We start from the raw sequence: 23,876 nt of genomic DNA, 5'->3' as shown, positions 1-23,876 counted from the left end.
GATGGGTCCGATTTGGTCTCATTTTCATCACGTCTTTAAGTGCTGCTTTGTGTACGGCATAACTGCTATTGTTACCGCTACAATAGCAGTACCTAGTTAGCAAAGACTGATTTTTCATTTTCATTCAGACCAACACGAAAAGACCAAGTGGGCGAGCACTATGCTGATATTTCACGTTTACGTCGACATGAAACGAGTTGACTTTTTCTTTTGAGAGACAATAACTAAAACTTTGCAGGTTGTTTTTGTTCATTTTACATATGGCGGGAAAGTAGTTTTCAAAAAAAGTAACAAAAAGCAGTGCAACTCGTAAAATATAATTCCCGACATAACCTAAAGGCAGCATTGCAGCCTGACTGAAATGCTGCCAGGTTTTAGGAAGTGAAGGACGTAATGACGTCAGTCACCTGTGTCTCATTATGAGCCGACTCTCACCTTCTGCAGCCACTGCGTGTTGTTTTCCATGGCCGACTCCAGATGCTGCAGCTTCTGAACGGGCCACTCGCCGTCCGCCGGCGGGGAGTCCCGCTGAACCACGTTGGTCCCGCTCATCTGCCCGCTCCCCCCTGACAGCTCTCCATCTCCGGCAGGATGAAGGTGTAGCTGCACTGGCCGTGCTGAACGCGGTGGAGCTTCCTCCGCCTCTCGCCTCCCCCGCGTCTCCCTTGACCGTTCCCGTTTCCGGAACTCACCAGGCCAACGGACGCCAGCAGCAGTGCCAGATGCCAACCGCTTCTGGCGAACCTCATGGCGGCGGGAGCAACAGCAAAGGCCACCTGCGGTCAAGAGAAGGTGCCAACTCAGTAGTTCAAACTCTTTTGTTGGAAGAACGCATGGTTGGATGAAGATGAAGAGGCTTTTTCGACTCTTTTCTCTTCACAGTTGGATTGCAAGCTCCTGGTTTTCACGAGGCTCCCCTGAAGAAATGGACAGAGGCACTGAGCCTTGAGTAACCACAACACACTCTCACTGATAGATAAGAAGGCAATGAAAGAATTCAAAGGAGAAGCAGAGACGGCCCGTCTCAATGAGTCTCCCAATCTGTAGGCTCTTTACACGAGAGAAAAGTAAACAAAAGAGGAGAACTTTCCTTCCTATCCCAGAGCGGTGTGTGAAATGACCGGAGTGAGAGAGTTCTGCCCTCTTATCTGGGAGCGAGGGAGTGTGTGGAGGAGCGGGGGGAGGCTGAGGGAGGTCTATTAGCACACGTTCTGTCTCTCGTCTCCTCTGCAGTATTTCTTAACCCCCGTGGCCTGGGGGATAGAGAGTTTCTTCTCCCCGTTTAAGGCTGTTCTGAACCGATTATGGGTCCGATTTTGCTCATTAATGACAAATTCTCCACATAATTCTCTCTTTAGAAATAAAAAAGGACGCGCACCATTGAGAAATGGACGGAGAACGCCTTGTAAATTCTATTTCAGAATTTGAGTTGAAGTAGAAAAAGCATGCAGAATTGCACATTGATCTTTAGGAAGCACAAAAACAGTATTATAGTAAAATTACAGTAACTATTGGCATTTAAGAAAGACATACATAGATAGATTTTGATTGTCCACTTCAGATATTTTACTAAGTAACTGACAACTAATTCTCATTATTAGTGGATTATCAAAATGAGGTGTTACCGATTTAGCTGCGAAACAAAAAAAGCCTGTTGACATTTATCTGTTTATCTAAGGTGATTTGGGAACTTTTGATCACCAATATGCATATAATTAGCCCAACTACGATAGATAGATAGATAAGGTAGGCAGGCAAAAATTTAGTTTGTGGCTCTAAATGTATTATTAGCTTACAGATAAGGTTTTCGCAGGCTTATTTCAGGCTGCAGATTGATGTTACTTTTCATGAGACTTTTTAATGCACTATGCCCCTTACCCACTTGTTTATTTTTACATAATTCTTATTTTGGTTCAGTTTGTGGTGAGGCTGTGCTCTTGGGGATAGAGGTCAAACCGAGTGACTCTTTGCCCCGACTGAAATCATTCTCATGGGAAACACGCGATAGAGAGAGCCAATGCCAGAATGCTCCTCACAATTATGCAAACTTAAGGGTCCTTTTTCTGAAGGTGAAACTTTACACGTAGCTGTTCACCTTTCCTCTGGGAATACCACGGCCGGATTGATCCGATGTTTGTTTTCACACGTTGCGCATAGCTCTCCTCCACTCAAGGGTAGCTGTGTTTTATTGAAATCCAGCTCAGTTTTATGTGATGTGCTTGGCACTTAGCTCTTTTATGGTACGGATCAGGGTTTCTGAACCACTTCCAGCGTCTATGTAATCCTGAACTTTTGATATTGACATGGATCGACTACATTTTAATGTCCAATAATTGTTATGTAGTTTAACTGGAATAAACTGTTTGGTTGCCATGCAGTGTCCAGTAATATAACATGCTATGCGCCATCTAAAACAGAGCTTTTTAATAGATGAAGAATTTTTTTTCATTTTTACATGAAACTAGCCTTTTGTGCACTTTCATTTTCTATTTTGTTAATTTAATTCTAACCCATATTTATCTGTTCAGTGAATATTGCTTTTTTGAGGAAAGAAACGTACTTCTGTTGCAAAGTAATGTGGCATAATGCATAACGCATAATGTGGTAAAAAATAAAAAATATTTGTACAAGCACATAAAAATGCAAACAGCAGTTCAACAAAGAAATGCAAAATGCAATTTGCAACTGCCAAATGCTAACTGAAAATAATATATGTTATAAGTTAAAAGATACCTTGCATTTCTCACTTCACTGTTATAAATATACCAAATAATGTGAATAATATTTATATCAGTAGTAAGTCATGGGGACACACAAAGCCCACGAATGGTACTTGAGTTTGACCTGGTGAACATTTTAGAGCATATAAAATAAATATTTTCCCTTACATATGCAGATGACTTTATCCCAAAATCTTGATGCTGAGCAAAAGTTCATGTTATTTGTCGGCCGCCCACTTATTCTTCAATCAGGAAATGTCACATTATACAAAACAATAGCAGTTTATGAGCACTGCTTTGGCTGTTGGCCTGATTCAGTCAGGGCTGCTGGATTTAGTTACCTAATGTAAAATTTTTGTTTTACAACAATAAAAAGAGCCTAATTCAGACCAGAAAAGACCAGAGAAGAGAAAACAGCTCCCTGTCAGAAATCATCTGCCCTGAAAATTCACTCACGGTCATCTTTCTGGACAGTTCCTGTGTTGTCCTTTTATGGAGCCCCTGTCATCCCTCAAACTGTAGCGTTTAATTGCATTAATTGTGTAGATTGTTTGCAATCTACGGGACGGTTATATAAGACGTAAATTAATCATAGAGACCTGATTTGGTAGAAATGAGCCTAATATGGTTTTTCTCGCCCAGAAAATATATTCAATAATTCAATTAAAAGGGTTGATGTACAGGTCAAGAATGAGATAAGAGTCTAAATGGATACTCAAATGTGATTTGTCAGACATTGCTGGAGTAATGTGATTGGTTGGAGTTTCTGGTGTCTGGAGGACCTCTTGCCCTGAAGCTTTGTTTAGATGGTGACGTAAGCCGCTTTCACCGATGTCCCTTTGCCATTTTTATGTAAACTTCCTTCTAAAGGTTGGACATCAATTTCAAATATTGCTTATTACTTCACTAAGGTCATTTGATGTTCAATCATTTAACATAAGAGATACCCCATTTGATCTATTCGTATTAGCGAAAGTATTATTAAAAACTACACTGACATAGAATTTAAAATGAATTTAATTTCATTCTGTTTTAACTTTATCGGCATTCTAAATCTGATAATTATTTGAAAATGTATTTGAATCTTAGATCTCAAGACTTTTCTAATGTAGTATAGTTTTTATTTTATTCTTTTATTACACGTTATTTTCATTTCATTTTTCGTTTTCTACGTATTTCTGTTAGTTTCATTGCACCCTGAGTTGTTCACCAAATTGGAAGTAAATTTATTAAAGGTTATATGTTTAAACTTTTTATGTTTATTAGATGTTTTTGTTTATTTATTTTACTTATTTCATGCTCTTGCATTTTGTTTATTATTATTTATCTGTGTTTCGAGAGATAAAATATAAAATTAAGAAAATTTAAAATAAAAACTATAATAAAAAGATACAATAATAATAATAATAAAAACAATATTAATAACAATTATTATTATTAATACATACTAAATTCTCTTTTGAAGGCAAACGTAACCCTTCGAGACATGACCCAAACTACTCCCACCCAAAGTAATTGTTGGGGGAAATGTTATGTTGTGTTTTTTGGGGGTCTGACGTCTGACACTGCTGCTTTAACACCGCTGGTACTCATAATAAAAGCTCTTATCATGCCTAAAGGGACCGCCAGCTTCCAACTAGAAATTGGCTGCATAATTTATCAGTAAACCGCTGATTTATCATGCATGCGTTCGTGGTTCCAAGTTACGACATTGTTTACAGTGCAGATGATGATAATAGTTAATGATCCTAAAGGTTAATTTCGCTCTTTCAGCCTCTGTCGAATCAAAGCGAGCTTTGTTGAAACACAACAGTGATTTTGAGGCACATATGACATTTAGGTCACGCATGCATGTGCAAGCTTTGTTGTACTGATCCTGGTTTCAAAGGAATTACCTCACAAATATACAGCTAAAATGTTAGAGAAACTCCCTAAATTGCCACCATGTGTCAGATACAAGCGCACTCGTTTCTCTAGTTGGACTCCAAAGGTGATAAATGGCGAAATTTGAAAACTAATTAAGTAGATATTTGCTTACATATTGGCAATTTCTCCTACAAACACGTGTGGGGATTTATTCAGACAGCATTTATGGCTGTAAGATTAGACAAACTGAAAACAATACTGATGTATAAACCGTAATTATACCTTTTTTTGGCAAACTGAGCTTTCTTTTTCACTCTTGTTTGCCCTCATTTTCAAAGATTAGGTCAAGACGTGCCTCACTCTCCCAGTAATGTTCTCCACCTGCACAAACACACACACACACACACACTCACTCTTGAAGCCTTACGAAAATAAAACCATCAGAACAGTATGACAACTTCTCAGTTTGCCCTGTCTGAGTGTGATGATAAGGATGATTAATTCACTTCCCCTGCGATGATTCAGTAGCGTTTATGATTGCCCATGGAAGTGCATTAAAAGCCTTCATTAGGCTGACAGAAATGGAGCGGGATCTTATTGAAGTGGTAGAATTACACCGCTCAATCAATAAACGCAAATTGACTGAAAATGTACTCACCCTCAAGCCATCCAAAATGTAGTTGAGTTTGTTTCTTTGTTGGCACAGATTTGGAGGCGTTTAGCATTACATGACTTTCTCACCAATGGATCCTCTGCAGTGAATGGGTGCCGTCAGAATAAGATAATAAAAACATCACTCCAGTCTATCAATGAACAGCTTGCGAAGCAAATGCTGCATGTTTATAATAAAGAAAATCATCATTAAGGATGATTTAATGATCATCATTTTTTAACTTTAAATTGCTTCTGGTAAAAATACAACTAAAATACAATATGCACAGATCAAGGACTGTTTATAGATCTAAGTGAATATGTTTGATTTTTTATCTAAAAGGACAACAGGGGATGGATTGTCTCACTGGAGGAAGAATTTTTATTGATTATTGGCTCCATCCACATTTTGGCCAGAATCAACGGTTTAAACTCGATAGCTTTTAATGATGGATTTGCTTCTTATAAATGTGCAGCTTTTTGCTTCACAAGCATTAATTGATGAATTAACTAATGTGAATTACTTGTGGGTTATGTGGATTTATTACTCTCATTCTGACGGCACCCATTCACTGCAGAGGATCCATTGGTGAACAAGTCATGTAATACTAAATACCTCCAAAGAGACAAACTCATATACATCTTAAATAGCCAGGGGCTGTATTTTAAGCAAATTTCTGGAGCTATTCCTTGAGCAAACTTTGATGCGATTTCATTCAAAATTTAGATTTGTGTCATCATTTACTCACCTTCAAAACCCATATGACTTTTTCACAGCAGTCTTTCAAGCTCGAAAACGACAAAAGCAAGATAATGCCAATAAAGCGTAAGCCCATTTGGCTTGTGCTCTGTTGTCAAAGACTTCTGAAACCCATATGATCCCAATTTGCTTAAAAACATGAGAACCAATGAGACTGAAATCATCAGGTCAAAACTAGTGTGATGAATCTTCATGCACTCTGAATATAAACACATTTAGCTTAATGAACAGCTGTAAACCGTAAAACGTTTAGGTAAGATGATCTTGAAATGTGTAAATATGTCTTAAAGCTGAACTCTACTTTGTGATCGCTTATCGTTATATGCAAGTCCAATTTCACTGCCAACGGAAACCCAAACAATTATTCACCCAATACCCTGATGTATATCTCAGTTCTCAGAAGGTTCAATATACTGGACGCTATTTGGCCCACTCATTCAGATATGATGAAATCTTGACAAATTGGCTGATATATTTTGAAACAGAGTAGCTATATGGCTAATTGCTTTGGATTGCTTTTTAATCATTATCTTCAGCACTGTGCTTGCAGCAAGTCAAGGTGATGATTGCAGCCAGAGAACTGGAACGTGTTTTCAATCACATTTTCATGCTTATTTAATCATGTATGGGGTCTAATACTCTTGGGGAAGCCTTAGCCTTGGTTTTGACCTAAAACTTCTTCAGAGGCTTGGTGGCATTGCAGTTAGACTGGCTTTGGACAGGTTTTCCACAAATGATTATATGTGACAACTTATAAGGTGAGATATGAGATAGAAGAGAAACCTAATGCTAAAACTTAAAACATGCGTTGAGATTTCTTGTCCTTGAAAATTATAACTCACTTTAGCCTTGAAGAAATACTCCACACTGAAATAAATGCTTTGTCGTTAGTCAACTTTCCCCATGTTTCCCCAAGTTTTGTTCATCTTCGCAATTAACAATTTAAGGTATTTTGGATGAAAACCAGGAGACTTGCAACTGTCCCATTGACTGCCAAGTAAAACGCACTGTCAAGATTCAGAGAAGTATGTAAAACATCATCTGAATACTCAATCTGGTTAAACCTTAATGTTATGAAGCGACGAGAATACTTTTTGTTCGGAAATAAAACAAAAATTACAAATTTATTCGACACTGAAGCACCATTTTGGAGAACATCCAGTCAACACTTACAATGGTAAAATATGCTGTTTGTACAAATTAAAGCATAAACACATGTAAAATGCATGTTCTTCCATTGGTGCTGACACAGATCTGTGGATGCTATAAGTGTGGCGCTAAAATAAATATACTATGAGTGTGGTCAAAATGGCGCTACGATGATTTTATGTGCCGGATTGTTGAATACAGTCATTATTTTGGTTTTATTTCCATACAAAAAGCATTCATATAGCTTCATAACATTATGGTTGTTCCAAATGGATGGCATGTGGAGTATTCAGACAATGTTTTTCATACTTTTCTGGACATTGACATTGTTCATTACTTTGTAGTCAATGGGACAGTCACACTCCTGGTTTTATTCCAAAAATTTTTATCTTAAATTGTGTTCCGAGGTCAAACAAAGCTTTTACGGGTTTGGAACAACATGTGGGTTGATTAATTAAGTGATTAAGTGATTAATGACAAAATTTTCATTTTGCGGTGGAGTAAACCTTTAGTGAATGTTCTCGCATTATAACAGAATGGAGAGCCAAGAATTTCTCGTGCACGTTTAAGGAAGTACTTGTGCCAAAGGCACTGGAGTAACTATGTATTTTGCAAAGTTTGCATCCCAATAGGGTGTTCCATTACTTCTGGATTACTGAAAAACTTTTTTAAGCATAAATACAATTGTCAGAAGTAAAAATGTAATAAACGAACCACCCCATGAATTACACCCTCAGTTAAGTTCCATTTTTCATGAGCAGATCTCAAAGATCTAAAACTTTTTCTATGTACACGAAAGACCGGTTTCTCAAATATTGTTCACAAATCTGTAAATCTGTGAAGTGAGCACTTCTCCTTTGCCAAGATAACCCATCCTCCTCACAGGTGTGGCATATCAAGATGCTGATTAGACAGCATGATAATTGCACAGGTGTTCCTTAGGCTGGCCATGCATTATTCAGCTTTCAACCTGAGGTGATGGTCGTGGGTGAATGGTACAACAATGTGCCTCAGGATCTCACCCACTCAAGTCGGTCATGCATCTAGGTTAAGCATGCAGATGAGCTTCCCAGAGGCGGTTTCTGACCGTTGATGCAGAAATTCTTTGGTAATGCAAAGCAATTGTTGCAGCAGATTTCCAGGTGGCTGGTCTCAGAGGTCAATGGATTATCTCTGCAAAGGAGAAGCGCCTACTAACACAGATTTAGACAAATTTGTGAACAGTATTAGAGAGAAACAGGTACATAGAAAAAGTCTCAGATCTATGAGTTCATGAAAAATGGAGAACAAAACAAAAGTGTTATTCATCAAGAGAATATAACGGAAATAAGACACTAACATCTGATATTTTTTAGTGTTATTTTACTGTTTTTATTGTCTTTCTCATCGTTTATTTTTTAGTATAGAACCAGATTTTTACTATAACACATGCATTAGAAAGAAATGAGCTTGAACTCTAGCCTGGATGTCTTGGTTTCTGAACATTTTAAGAGGGGCAACTTCAGAAGGTCATCAGCAAACGCTTGTGTCGTGCTTGATTCTTCACATAAACACAGCGCTCAGTTCCCATGACAACGCAAACTTGTTGTAATTTAATTGTAACCTCAGGCTCGTCTTCTTAATAACTCGTTTAGATTATTTTGTTTATTTTAGCCTTTGGTGCCGTTTTATCGAGCAGTAGGTACTTGATTGTGAATCGCAATTATCTTCCGAAAGCCAACAATCAACATGTTCCTGTTGCGATTCCATCAGGTCCTCTTAAACAAATTAAGGCCGGCGTGTTTAAACTACTTGTCGAGTGTTGCCATTTGGATTTCTGGCTGTGTTTAAGGTCTGCGTAAATCCTATCTTATCTCTGTTTTTCTTACGAGATTGGAGTCCGTTTCTACGAAATCAGAACCACTCGTAAACACGTTCCCTACAAGCTTTGTTTCCTTTGGAGTGACCACTGGAGCTGGCAACATGGACCAGATTTGCAATCTCAAAAAGCAAGCCAGCGAGAAATGTGTTTAAGGTTTAAGGAATGACCTTCTAAATATACCGAGAGAGAAAATATAAACAGTTTCAATGAAAAAGCAATCAATCTTATCTGGAGGAGTGCTCTATCAGCAATTTATACGTGATGTTGCACACATTATATGTCCTTTAATATATCATTCAGCAAATCGTTAATTTTATGTGGAAAAGCTACCCTTACATATGTTCAGTTGATCTTAAAACAATGAACGTGTCATAGTAATCAGCATATGAGATAAAAGTGTCCTGGAAAGGCAGAACATGTTTAATATCTCTCATCTCATGTTCAGCTACGATTAAATTGTGAAACCATGGAGCATTTTAATATATATGCTGTATGAGAAAACGAGACTATTGGCTGTTTTAATTAGCCTAGATTCTCTGATATTTAGTGTAGATGGCGATTGCATTTGAGTATGATAAATAAAGCATCTGAAATCATGCCAGTTCAATTTAAAGTGGAGTAAAACATTTATAATACTGTTTCCTTTAAGGGAAAGGGGTTGACTGCACAATACAACATACTGTACCTTTAAGAACACAGGTAAATGCATGTTTATACAGTAGCCAAAAACATCTTTTTTAATGCTGTGATTCAAAAGGAGGCCCTAAAATGTAAAAAAAAAAAAAAAAAAGGAAGCCTGACAAACACTATAAATTGACGTCAGGGAAAAATAGGACAGTTGAGAAGAAAGATGTGACCACCAGTCAATGCGTGATTTACAGAGAATGCCATGTTTGTGTCGTATAGTATAAGGTTTTCATTACACTATCAACAATATCATGCAAAACAAATGAGCAAAATTACACACTATTTGCATAGCAGAATACAATCTCAGCAGGACAAGGGGGCTGTTAAATAGCTTGCATAAATAGTAAGATTAATATTTATGCTAAGGAAAGTATAATTTTACATTTAGAGGAATATTTCACCAGAGCGGTGGGTGTGATGACTATTTAAACATGGTTTTGAAGTAATTCCCTGTTCCAGTCCACAAAACACCAGAGAGGGATTTGTTTAGTTTATTCTGATTTATATTGCTTTTGCTCTAGTGAGACGGTGACGAAACGTATATAAAACCAATGTCAGCGTTCACAGGAGGAAGCGTGATTATGGATTATGGACTTGTCTGGGCCAGAAGTAATGATTCAAAGTTAAAACTCTTTAATGATGGATTTGTTTCTTATAAACATTCGGCTTTTCCCTTCACTAGATGTTAACTGATGGACTGGAGTGGCGTGGGTTACTTTAACGCATTTATCAGACTGCCATTCTGACGGCACCCATTCACTGCCTGCAGAGGATCAGTGATGTAATGCAAAATTTTGCCAAATCTGTTCTGATGAATAAACTTATCTAATTTTTAAGAAGGTTTTAAGGTGAGCTATTCCTTTAAAGTTTGATTTTTGAGTCTCATGCTGCTGCTTGATGTTAGATTTTTTTTTTTTAATTCGCACACGTCACTTTGAATTTAAAAAAAGCTCTGCTAAATGACTACCTACAACGTTTCAGATTCACGTTAGCATAGTCAACACAGAAACCGAATTTGCCTCGGTCTCTTCGGAGAAAGGAGAGCATGCGAGGTTTGAGAGGGCATGTTTAACTACGGTCAGAGTTTGTAAGGGTCTGGGGTCTGCGCAGTGTTCAGACTTCCCTCATTAATCCTCCTTTTGAGTAGGAAACTTCCTGCAGCTAAGAGCGCTCTCTCCCTAGGGAGACAATTTAATTTAAAGACTGCAGCACAATCGGTTCATGAACGCCGTCCGCAGCATTCTCTCTTTCACATGTGCGTATAAACACAAACACCAAAACGGCCTAACCTCTGAAAAAAGGGCAGCGAGCAATTGATGTCTGTTCAGGTCAAAGCTGACACTGTCCCACAGGGGTTGTTTCGCACTTTGCATTTTGACAGTGGGAAAACATTTTTTAGAATGTTGCCCTAAAAGCAACACAAGGGTGAGCAATGATGATAATTTGCGAATGTCTATATTCCCATAGTCCAATAGAGGTTTTGCATTGTTGCATCTGTGTGCGAGTGCGTTCACTGAGCCTATATCGGACTTTGCATCACTAGTAACGATATAATCGACAAAAAAGTCATTAAACGAACCTGAATGAATCTGAATAAATATTTTTTGTGCTAATTTGAATGTATCAAAAAAGGGACTGAAAACCACAGTTGTTAGCAAGCTAGTGCTTGAATGCTGTGGGATATAAATGCTGATGATTAACATTTAAACATTTTAAATGTAAAAACGTATTTTTAAATAAAATTGTCAAAATAAAACTACAATAAAAAAAAAAAAAAAAAAAAAAAAAATATATATATATATATATATATATATATATATATATATATATATATATATATATATTTGACCTGAATGTCATGTGACCATTGACTGACACCAGAAAATTCATTATTTATTATCATTGCAGTATTAACTTTAATGAAATGCATTACAATAATTAATACATATTTTTGTTTTCGAGGTGAATGGTATCACGGGATCAGAAATGTCCCCAAAATATCCCAGCAATCGATCATATAGCAATGTCTAAACCTAAATTAGAACATGTTCATTATATTGAGGGGACTATTAATAGAACTGTCTGTTGAAAGTTAACACTCGGTGGGAGTGTGTAGGGTTACAGTGTTAAAGGCATCCGATTGGATTACTTAAAGCACAAGGAGACACCTGTTTAAACGTGACTTACAGACTGTAGCATGTTTGTAGCATGAAAGTTTTGACTAGCGATTACAAAAATGATGCTTCTCTTGGCAAACAGCACTAATTACGGTTCAAGCAGAGGTGCTTCAATCATATGTAGTGTGTTTGCATTCTTGAGCAGACATGTGTCAGGTTGGATGCTGTTCTCACAGCATCAAGCTCACAACACATCATATAAAGTGTCACTTCACATTGCATTTGGCATGTTTTCTCTGGGACCCCCACTGAGATGTTTAAGGTTTGTTGCGAAGTTTCATTGAGAGCTGGTGACCCTGCGCTGAGCGGATGACCTCTGAACTGTGTGCCTCTGTTGAGACGTGAAAACAGCCCATGCGATGTCCGTTCTTAATAGAAGGCTCACTTAATGCTGTAGCTGTAATGTGTAGCTGTAGACTTATATTTCAGGTGAACATTACCATCTAGAGGATGGAAATGGAAGAACGACAGAAGAGAGGCTGGTGCAGTAATGGTGGTTTAAATTATGTGTAGAACAATAATAATAATTATAAAAATATTTATTATGAAAAAAATGTCACTTTATTTTAGACATAAACATGCGCAAACATTTTATTTAATTCTTATTTAATGCAAAAAAGTAAGAAATGTTTTCTTTCAAAAATACAGTAACCCAGTTGATTTGGGCTGCTATCAAAGACCGGAAGCAAAGTATAAATATATTATATATTTATATAAAAAAATAAATAAATAATATATATATATATATATATATATATATATATATATATATATATATATATATATATATATATATAATCTCAGTAGCTGAAACACACATTTATGGTTATTATCATGTATAAGAGAAAGCATTTTTGCATTTTTACTTAGTTTATTGACACCAAAACTAAAACAAATCAAAATATTTTGTGTATTTAACATTTGTTACAGGGTTCTTAATGGTCCTTTAACAAAGAAAATTAAATATTAAAAGAATTATGGATCACTATTGTAAAGGTACCCACTTTTAAATTATTATTTAAGAAAAAAACCGTCACAATCTTTAAAATAATAATTATAAAATATTGTAAGAAATACCATTGTCTTATTAGTCAGCATTGGCATTTACTTGCCAAACTGCTTAAGCAATATTTAAATTTTTATAGATACATTTTTATAAGAATACAGTTTCTTATCAAAAATTATTTATTTAATAAAATGTCGTATGATAGCGAATCATCTGCAGTACACCTCAACATTTATTTTTTTAGACCATTTTTAAAACAATTATTCCTTTCTCTTCTGTATAAATTTCATAACTCCTCATCCTGAGAAAAAAAAAGCGAATCCCTCTGGGTCTAATTGCTTTAGCGAGCAAAATTGTGATTTTTCCAGTAAATACATTTCAGCGGCCTGAGAGAATACTGAGGAGGCAAGCGCAAATAAATCACGCTCAAATCAGAACATTCTCATCCTTCTCAAATCAAAAGCAACATGCTGTAATACATTTCGCTTTTCACAGGGGGACGATAATCAGTTTCAAAAGAGAAAAAAAGGAGACAATGAAAATAATAGAAAATAATGCAATGTTATACTTTAATTTAAACTGTTTATACAAAGTATGCACAATATGGCAATTTACTATATATATTTACTATATATATATATATATATATATATAAATGTATCACTTTTTTTTTTTTTTTAAATAAATCTGTGCCACTCATTGGGTCACATGACATGTCCACAGCCAATCACATGGCTCGAGACTAAATAAATGGAGTCTTGGCATCTCTTTACACGGTTCTTTACATTGTTATTCCTAATGCAATTAGAAGTGCAAATATAGGGTATGTAGTCAGAAAACACAGAAGAGCCTGAGGCATGTTGAGAAAGCTGTGGAGATGCAGCTCAAACCACATGAAGCTGTTTGTCTGTTATTCATCAGATGGAAATGCACAGTGTCATAGTCCAGCATGGATCTTGTCTTTGTTAAGCCACACTGTGCTGGGGGTAGTGTTGGGGAAAACCCTCCCAACTTGTCAATAAAATAAATGCATAAATACAGGGTTAGTATACATCACAATAATAACTTAATGCAAATCTTTAAAAAAATTAATTGTAAAAATTGATGCAAAAATATTGCAAATATTTATACAAAATAATTTTGATAAAAATTTATGAAAACTGTTATACTGTGTGTGTGTGTGTGTGTGTGTGTGTGTATATATATATATATATATATATATATATATATATATATATATATATATATAATTTTTTTTTTTTTAAGTTCGTCATGGAAGTTCTGTGACAGTTTTGTTTCCAAAGAGCTTCAGCAGTTTCTGTGTCTTTCTTCTTTCTTCTCTCCTTACATTTTTCCTTTTTTCTGTAAAGATAAAACCATAAAAAGCAGTTAATCATATTTAAGTTAAATAATGTAGGCAGTATAGCCATGCATATTCTTCATTATTGATGTAAAGTATTAAAAAAAACATTTTAATCACTTCAATATGTCTGTCAACTCCATAATCTAGCCAGAGTGACATTTTTATTACATTTAATTAAAAATACTAAAATATGTTTTTCTTCTTAGAATATGGTGACAGTCATTTATTTAAAAAGAAAGAAAGAAATATAAAAACATCCGAATTAAATGGCATAAAATAAAATAAAATACAATTATATAAGTAAATAAGTGAATTAAATTCTTACAAATTTTAAACACTATAGTGCAACAAAATATCAACAAAAATAATGCAGCACTGTCAACATAAATGTATATATATCTATAAATATAAATTATTTTTAATAATAATTAATTTTTCTTTTTAAATCTGCACTGCAATGATTTAAAAATAATAAAACAAATTTATTCATTTATATAAAATGGAGCTGTTGACTTTCAATGCCTTCGTTTTAATTCTACATACTGATTTTGTGTGTGTGTGTGTGTGTGTGTGTGTGTGTGTGTGTGTGTGTGTGTGTGTGTGTGTGTGTTTTAGTGGTCAATTTCTAACTGTCATGCAAAAGACAGCTCATAACCTGAGAATGCTTCAGTGAGTTCCTTACAGTACTTCAAATGTTCATGTCTGGTTTGACTTTAAGATTCAAAATCAGCAACAGAGGGGCTTCAGGGTGGTATGTACTGCCGTCCTCAGAAAAGAGACGAAAAGAAAATATTCTGGAGCAAAAGCGGAACAAATAATGTGCAGAGTTGGGTGCTTAAGTGTATTTATGCAACATTTTTGTTAGCTAAAACCAAATCATAATCCATGTTTGTCTTTTTAAAGGAGACATAATAAGAGCATCATAAAACTGGAGTAAACAGTTATTATGGCCTAAGGAATGGGGTCTGTGGTTTGGAAAACACCACACTTTGGCAAGAATGCCACTTTGGCCATCATTTTTCCTGTTTTTCTCCTCTTGGTTGGCTCTCCAGTCTTTTTTATCTGCTGATATTCTCTGCCCTGCTTTTTACCTGCTGCGATCAAAGCTTCCTAGCGTTTTCATTTTCTTTGACAGTGAAAAGTTGATATTCCCGGCCCTGAATCATCCGCAACCGGCATCGGTCTCCGTGTTAAGATCAGAGGTCTGCGTGTCAAGATTCAGGCAGGTACGTTAGGGTCGCTTGTAGGGTCGTAACCGAAAACACTGCTGTGAGCCGTGCTGAGATGTGCTGCCTGACTTTCATTAACTCTCAGGGCTACACTTGAACACCAGGAAACATGAGAAGAAAGGAAATGATCTTGTGTTAATCTAGAGGACATCCTAGGACTAAATTAATTCATCGGGTTCTCATTGGTCACACCATCAGTAAGTCTTTGAGGTGTCAACTTCAGAGATAAACCACAATGATACTGATGGAGAACATCTGATGTGGATGGTAACTGTAGAAATACTGTTTTTGAGTAGACTTTCTGTTGAATTCTGCTTCACTAATGTGTTTTCTCTGGATTTATATTATATACACTACCCTTTAAAACGTTTAGGGTTGGTAAGAATATCTGTATATATACATCATTGATTAAAAATACTATGGTGATGAACTGAAATGATGTGAAACATTATTGTAATTTAAATGTAAATATAATAACTTTAATAACACATTTTTTTATTTGATTTTTTGTTTTCATCATCATTACTCCAGGCTTCAGTGACCGTGTCCAATGATCCTAATGAGCTGATTTTCTGCGCAGGAAATTATTATCATTATTATTAAGGCTGAAAAAAATTCAGAAATATAACTATAATATTTATGTGGCTTATCCCCCTCAGTATTCTGAAAAGAACAGCATTTATTTAAAATTGTATTAATTAATTAACACTGAACCAAAATTTAAACAATACTGCATTAAACTTTTATTTAGTATTGTAGCATAAACTTATTTTTTCATGCTGTCAAAATGAATTGCTGTCATAATTTAAGTATGTGTAATGTGTATATTTATTAATTATACAAAAATAAACACACATCCAGTATATATATATATATATATATATATATATATATATATATTTTTTATATATATTACATGCAATATACATTAATTTTTTTTTTATATATTTACATGCATTGTATAAATATATTTAATTTTTATATATATATATATATTTATATATATATATATATATATATATATATATATATATATATATATATATATATATATATCCATACTGTGTTTAAATATACACAGTACACACAAATACCTATGATGTAAACAAAAGCTTTGTTTGATAGCACTAAGATTTTTATACATTTCATAAATATTATTTTGCTTTATACCACTATCACTATTTATAATATTAATATTATTTGCCACTTATTAATCCAAGTTCAAATGTTTTTTTAGTCCTATGAGTCGCTATAAAGTCACAACTGATATAATTTTTTTCCAGCATAACATAAATTTAATATCAAGCCGAGCGCACTGCATTATTCATACGCAGTGTTCTTTGTATTGCACATTTAAGCATGTAAAAAAAATAGCTTTTGTTTTCCCCTAAATACTTTTGAAGCATGTCTTTCCAAAGTGTTTTCTCATATGAAAATGACAGCAATGGTATTATAGTGGCAGAAAAGCAAGCTACGTCATGCAGTCTTTCCACAACACATCGATGTCATTAAGGGTAACTGAAGGTGGCAGAAAATATCACGCCTCATTTTCTTGATGCCACCAGACATTTGATCCGTCAGTGATAATGAAGATTGCTACAAAAAAAAGATTTTCAGTAGAGCATCAAATGAAAACAAAACAAAAATGTAGTCAAGGAAGCATTTCAGCTCTCTATAGTGACAATGTTTGGATCTTGCGTTTGGGTTAACGCGAGTGTAGTGTGAGTGGCTACAAAAATGATAGAAAGAGGCTTGATGTGGAAACAAGCGAGGGTTTAAAGTGATCAGCTGAATCCAGCAATTGGCATGAACGATTAAAAATAGGAATCACCTTTTGGACCTTTTTTATTCATCCTGCACTTTCTGCTCTCAGTCTGAGGCGGGCAGAGCGCTTCTGTCTCTCCAGGCATGTTTCTGGACAACTCACGGGTCCTGCTCTGCTGCCCCCATCTGACACCACAGCTCAGACCGTTTTGCTGGCATGGGCTCCATTCACCCCAAAACCCAAAGATACCGAGCACACATCCTTCTGGGGTACAAACAGATAGGCAACACTTTACTTACTCTGTGAAATATCTTTTATTTTGACTGACAGCTTTCATTTTTGGGCGAGCTATTCCTGATTTTTCTCAACACTACTGAACCACAATCCATAGCTGATTATTAATGAAGAACTGTTCAACATTAATATTACTATTTTCATTTTCATTACTATGAAGCAGCTTTGCATGGAAACTTAATTATAACATGATATAAAAAAATCTAATAGAGATATAAACTTAGGATCCACTTTATATTAGGTTATGTTAACTTACATTTATAATACAACTCCACCCTTAAACCTACCCATACCACCAAACCAGTCCCTAACCTTACCCGTATCCCAACTCAATAGGAGCAAAAGTGTTTTGCAGTACAATATGAACACAATTAAGTGCATTGTACTTATTTTTTTGATGTAAGTGCATAGTAGTCAAGGCCACCTAATATAAAGTGAGACCTGCAATTGCATGAAAAATAGTCCAAATTGTGAGATTAAATATTTCTTGTTTATTTTTAAGTCCATGTCGGGGGGAAAAGTTTAATGTAAATGTAAAAGTTTAATGTAAAAAGTTATAAATGTATTGCATGAAGCACTATAAATGAATGCAATTCAACTTGATTTAATCTTAGTATCAAAGCTACTGTGTGAGTAAGCAAGTGGCAATAATTCCTAAGTATTTGCACAACATCAACTTAATGGCATGTAAATACCCTGGTAAACGCAACCCATACTTTTCATCGCCACACACGAGAAAACATCTTGATGCAATCGTTTCAAATAAAACATGACTGATAGGTTTCTTTCAGCAGAGTAATAAGATCTTAAAGAAGGTCTGAAAATGAGCAAAGTGCTTACCAACGCAGTCTGTGGACTGAGGAAATGTGCCCTCTGGACAGTTTTTGAAGCATTTGCCTTTGAAGAGCAGATATCCTCCCTTGCACTTGGTGCAGAAGTCTTTGTTGAAACACCTCTCACACTCCGGAGCTTTGCATTCTGGGAGAAATACGTATGAGGATTATGATATTACATAAGGTGTGTGGTGTTGTCACAGGCTTTTTTACACAATTGTTACGAGTTGTACAATTTTATATTACTTATATTTTCTTACACATTTGACAATGTGAATGTAAAAAAAAATATATAGTAAAATATATGTTTTTAAAAATGATTTAATAATAAGTAGAAATTGTTAAAATATTAATGTTATACTATTAGTATTGATTTGAAATTAATTTAAAATAAACAAATGAACTAATAATCAAGAGAAATGTCCACTGAGTGGCACTAAAACGCAGGTTCAATATGTGAACCCTGGCACATGTTTATTATGTTGATATAGTTATGTATTGTGTATCATATGGAAATATATATATATGGAATATAGTGTTAACGAATGCAAAACTGATATAAAAACACATTTGTTGATGCAACCATGTCATTTCAACTTCCTTTTACAAAAAAAAGGTGTCTGAGTTTTACTGCCTCTAGCGTTCATTTCTTTTGGAAACTACAGTAACATGTACTTGTTGTTACGCATCTTGTGTCTCGCTTAAAAGTGCAACCAGGTGCGTTTATGCCATGAGACCATGTAGATTAACTGATATAAACAAACTATTTTCTAGGATGGACTTACTCATGCAGCGGTTGAGATCTTTGCTTCGGAGGCCGAAGTGTCCGGAGGGACAGGAGTGAACACAAGAGCCGTGGTGGCTCATGCCATCTCTGTTCAGGAACAGGAAGAGGCGCTCAGAACAGCGCAGGCAGCCATTTTCCTTCGAACACTCCAGGCAGCTCCTGCAGTCCTGTCGCCAGCTCTCTGAAACGCATTTCATCGCAGTTAGCAAACAGGAAATGTAGCATAGCAAGGGAGCGTGTCTAAGGCTGCACGTCGGGATTTATATCACATTACACTGACATCTGAGGGTTTGGAGATAACATGCTAAGGGACGCAGCCTGTAAGTCATCTCTGCGGGCTGTGCTTCTTAATAAAAGGCTAAACTAAACTCTGCAGTGTTCATTTTAGCAACGGATGATTTGGACTTTGATGCGTGCATTATTATTATAATTGTGATAAATGATGCAATCAAGATTTAAGATTTTCTCTAGAAAGCAGATTGTCAGAGAGACTCATCTGACATGAGCAACCACCTAACAACTACCCTAGAAACCACATAGCAACACCCTAGTATTATGGTGCCGAGATTTGCATGCTTACGTACATTTGGTGCAATGAATGAGTAATTCAAAATGTAAAAATCAAATTTAGGCAAATCATAACAACTGTATATATATATATATATATATATATATATATATATATATATATATATATATATATATATATATATATATATATATATATTTATATATTTATATATCTATATATATGTGCTGTCAAATGATTAATCCGATTAATCACATCCAAAATAAGTTTTTCTTTACATAATTCTTGCATATGTAAATTCAAACACATGCATGTAAATATTTAATTAAAATAAATATGTGTATATATTAAATATATTTTCGTATAATATCAAATATAAGAAAATAAATATATAAATGCATTTACATGTAAATACTTTCATAATGTATGTGTGTGTTTTATTTTGGATGCGATTAATTGCGCATTAAGCACTAAATATATATGGTATATTATATAATATATATGATATAATATACCACATATATTGATATTTTTAAAAATATTTAATATTAAATAATACAATTGTTTCATGCAAAAAAAAAAATTGTAAATCTTAAAAATATATACATTTCTGTATTTTTTTTTTTTTTTGTTTAAACTTTTAAATGACTAAATAGTATATTATGCATTTTGGTTACGGACACTTTTTGTTATGTTTTGTTCTATCATCTCCACATCTTAAACCATTAGGGTGCCACAAAACATTCGAGGCCCAGTGGTTAAAGGTCAGGGCCATTAAATAAAGTAACTGGTTCAATACCTTCAAAGAAAGAGATATGAGCCGCCACCATCTAAAAGCAAGACACATATCCCTTGGACCGCTCCACGACTTGGTTGTCGTAGTAAGCAAGCATCTGCTAAATGACTGTTTACTCTCCGAGACAGTCTTTTCATGAAATGTGTTGTTAATGTACAGAGTGCATGCATGTCTACATCTGACCAACGCCAGAGAGACTGGAGACCGAAGCCTCTTGTCTGTGTGTTTGTGTCACGCTGAGCCACTGGAGAGGGTTCGCTGGGGGGAGATGTGAGGAAACTGCCAGATGGTTCTTATCTTCATGTCCTTCATTAGGGAAACAAAGAGAGACACCACTGTCTAAAACGACGTCGGTGAACCGTGCAGAGACGCTTCTGCTGAGTTCTCATCAATATATTGTTCCCTGTTTTCTGCACGGATGTCAATCAAATGAAATGAAGAAAATATGGGGAAAATGCAATTGAGAAACGAAGGCCGGATACTTCTACAACCGTGACTGAACATGCTCTGAGATGGAGTATAGAATTGAGAATTGAGAACTGTGTAAGCACACCATTGGTTAGTTATATTAAGAAAAGTCTTACAAAACAAGGATACTTTGTATTTTTTTACATTAGATAGATAGATAGATAGATAGATAGATAGATAGATAGATAGATAGATAGATAGATAGATAGATAGATAGATAGATAGATAGATAGATGGATAGATGGATAGATAGATAGAGAAAGATGCAGAATATAACCATCTCTGATTTACTTCCAAGCATAACATGAAGGTGTTTTAGTCACTCTTTTGATGGAAAAAAAATCAATACCTAAAGCAACACATACTGAAGCAGAGTAAAGTCTCAGCCAGCATAAATTAGATCTAATGCCTTGTGACTATTCTGGAAAATCAGTGGTAAATAAACCGACTTATCTTGCCACTGTGCATCAAGATTTATTTCCAACTGGTATATATTTCAGTCTCGTTCTGCTGAAACTATGCACATAAATACGATCCACTCTTTGTGCACCTCTAAAGCCACATTACAGATAAAGCATCATACGCATTGACTTTATAACTGTCTTTCAAAACTTGATAAAAGCAATACCATTTTCACTTTTGTTTTTCCGTTTTGATTGCAGGCTCAGAACATCACTGTGACATTGCTGATACTGGTATGGATGTCTAACACTTGATCATTCATTGAGTCGACATCAGTTCTATAGCAAATGGAATTTTATATGAAATAACAAGCATGTGATATTATACAAATAGCACTAAATAGTACTAAAATAAAGTTCCAAAATTAAATGCAAACAAACCACTGGATAAACACCCCACAGCAAATGATACTTGGAAAATTTTCATACAGTCTTAGCTAAAATATGCCTAACATATAAAAGTGCCAAAAGCACTAAACAGCAACAAACATCTCCAACACTTTCCTAACAACAGTCTAGTGCACTTCAAAATCTTCCTGCTCCATCATGTCACTGCATGTAAAGACAAACCTGTGTCTCTGGGGGTTTTTATCAACGGTGTAGATTTATGCAGCTAATGACTATTTTGCTGTATGAAAAGTATTTTTAATATAGCGACAAAGTTAGTGCTAATCACTATTTCCTCTGTATCTACAAAATACATCCAAATGGCTTTTAGCCCCAAGTTTGAGTTAAACGACCTCTGTGATTTTCCCAATAAACATATTTCCTTTTAGGTTGGCACCAATTAATATTAAACTAAACATATTGTCTTGTTACAGTATATATTTTGGGATCGTAAAAAACTCCAACAGCAATCTGGAGATGGCAATCAATCACAGTAATTTATGACCGAAATCCTATATTTAGCAGCACTGAACTGATGCTGACGAATCTCTTATAATTATCTTATTTCAACAGGATGCCAAATAACATCAGCTAAAACAGAAATGTGTGATATTACAATTCTATACACTTATTACTGTCATTAAATGCTGAAAACACTTTCAATAAATCTACATACACACAAAAAAAAATCTAAATAATTCTCTGCAAGTGAAAATATTGTGGTTGCCAAGTATTGTATAAATCCTCACATTACTTTAAAATAATAATGCATTCGCAACAAAAAAAAATCACATTGATTTAAAACTCACAACCTTTGTGTGTCATCTGCAGAACAAAGGTCTACATGAATGAATTAATCTTTTCCTAATTATTAAATACATTATAATTCTATTAAATAGAATAAAACACAATTATTCATTTATTACACTAAATAATGTTAGTAGATATAGTTAATAGTAGGTTTAAAATAGTTTAATTAAGTATTAAATAAATAGATGACACAATAGATCAGAAAAAAGTTAAACCTCTGTACCTCCTTTGTTAAACTAAAGTTGGCAGATAATTCCAGCAATAAGAAAAGGTGCAGAAACGAGACAAATCCTCCCTTGATGTGGCTGATGCACTACAACTCATGCATTTCAGACATCTTGGTGCAATAAAACAAGAAGTAATTTTTACGAGACGATGCTTTGTGTTCACCTACGGCTATGCGGTCAGTTTTTAGAGGAAGCAAACACAGTTCAACCATTTTCTCATATTTGGAACACAGGTTAAACTAACAATTAATCGCAGTTAATTATTTGCATCCAAATTAAATGTTTTCGTGTGCATAACATATGCATGTGTACGTATAAATACAAACAAATGCATGTACATATATATATGAGAAAAATGTGCTTATATATTAAATATATTTATTTATAACACTAATTATATGAATATCACTATTTTCAAAATATATACTGTATGCATGTGTCTTTATATCTACACAGCACACACACAAATATAATATTATATAATGCGATTAATCGCGATTAATCGTCGCCCAGCACTAATTTAAACCAGTTTGAATCTGGCTCATCCAATCAGATATGAGAGTCGGATCTACACTTTGCATGAAACAAATCAACATTTGTGTAACGTAAACATGCGAGATTGGGTACTGGTACATATTTTGAAATTACCATTACCAAAAAGCACAAGAATTTCACTACCATGGCGCATATAGAAGAATTTGAAGAACATCATGAAGGACTCTCAGAAAACGGTACACTTTTCATGTCTCATTTACATCTAAAGAGCACATACTAGAACAAAAATGGTCCTTTTTAGTTGGTTTTGAAACGGTACCACCCAGTGACAAATGTCGTACCTTTTTTTTCTGTGAATGCAACATGTCCATAAACTAGTATTTGCTACTTTGTGTATAATTGATGACTTTGCAAATAAGCATTGTCGTCGAAAAGCAGATATGATCTTACCACTTCGTTTTCTCGCAGCTAACGTCAATATAAGCGTCTGACAAACAAGGGAGAAGAGAGCCAAAAGTTGCCAATGCATCTGGACAAGGAACAGGTTCCGTAACA

The 23,876-nt window shown here is 34.9% G+C and overlaps 2 protein-coding genes across 2 annotated transcripts in view; both read right to left on the bottom strand.

The window, feature by feature from the left end:
• The window catches only part of angpt4 (angiopoietin 4), a 32,584-nt gene extending 31,459 nt beyond the window's left edge, over positions 1–1,125 (bottom strand). The window contains 2 exon segments of the mRNA XM_043242973.1: positions 436–564; positions 567–1,125. Of these exon segments, the coding sequence (XP_043098908.1) occupies positions 436–564; positions 567–749 (312 nt within the window). The 5' untranslated portion in view covers positions 750–1,125.
• A 13,022-nt stretch (positions 1,126–14,147) lies between these two features.
• Positions 14,148–23,876, bottom strand: rspo4 (R-spondin 4). Its single transcript, XM_043242488.1, has 5 exons — positions 23,772–23,876; positions 19,147–19,329; positions 18,369–18,506; positions 17,301–17,498; positions 14,148–14,239 (listed from the first exon to the last, which is right to left on the bottom strand). The coding sequence occupies exons 1-5, from the start codon at positions 23,848–23,850 to the stop codon at positions 14,148–14,150; spliced, it is 690 nt and encodes a 229-aa protein (XP_043098423.1). The 5' UTR covers positions 23,851–23,876.

The sequence above is a fragment of the Puntigrus tetrazona genome, chromosome 6 (assembly GCF_018831695.1).
Source record: "Puntigrus tetrazona isolate hp1 chromosome 6, ASM1883169v1, whole genome shotgun sequence".
NCBI classification, from domain to species: domain Eukaryota; kingdom Metazoa; phylum Chordata; class Actinopteri; order Cypriniformes; family Cyprinidae; genus Puntigrus; species Puntigrus tetrazona.
Note: the sequence above shows the minus strand (reverse complement) of the source record. Positions and strands in the feature narration are given on the sequence as shown.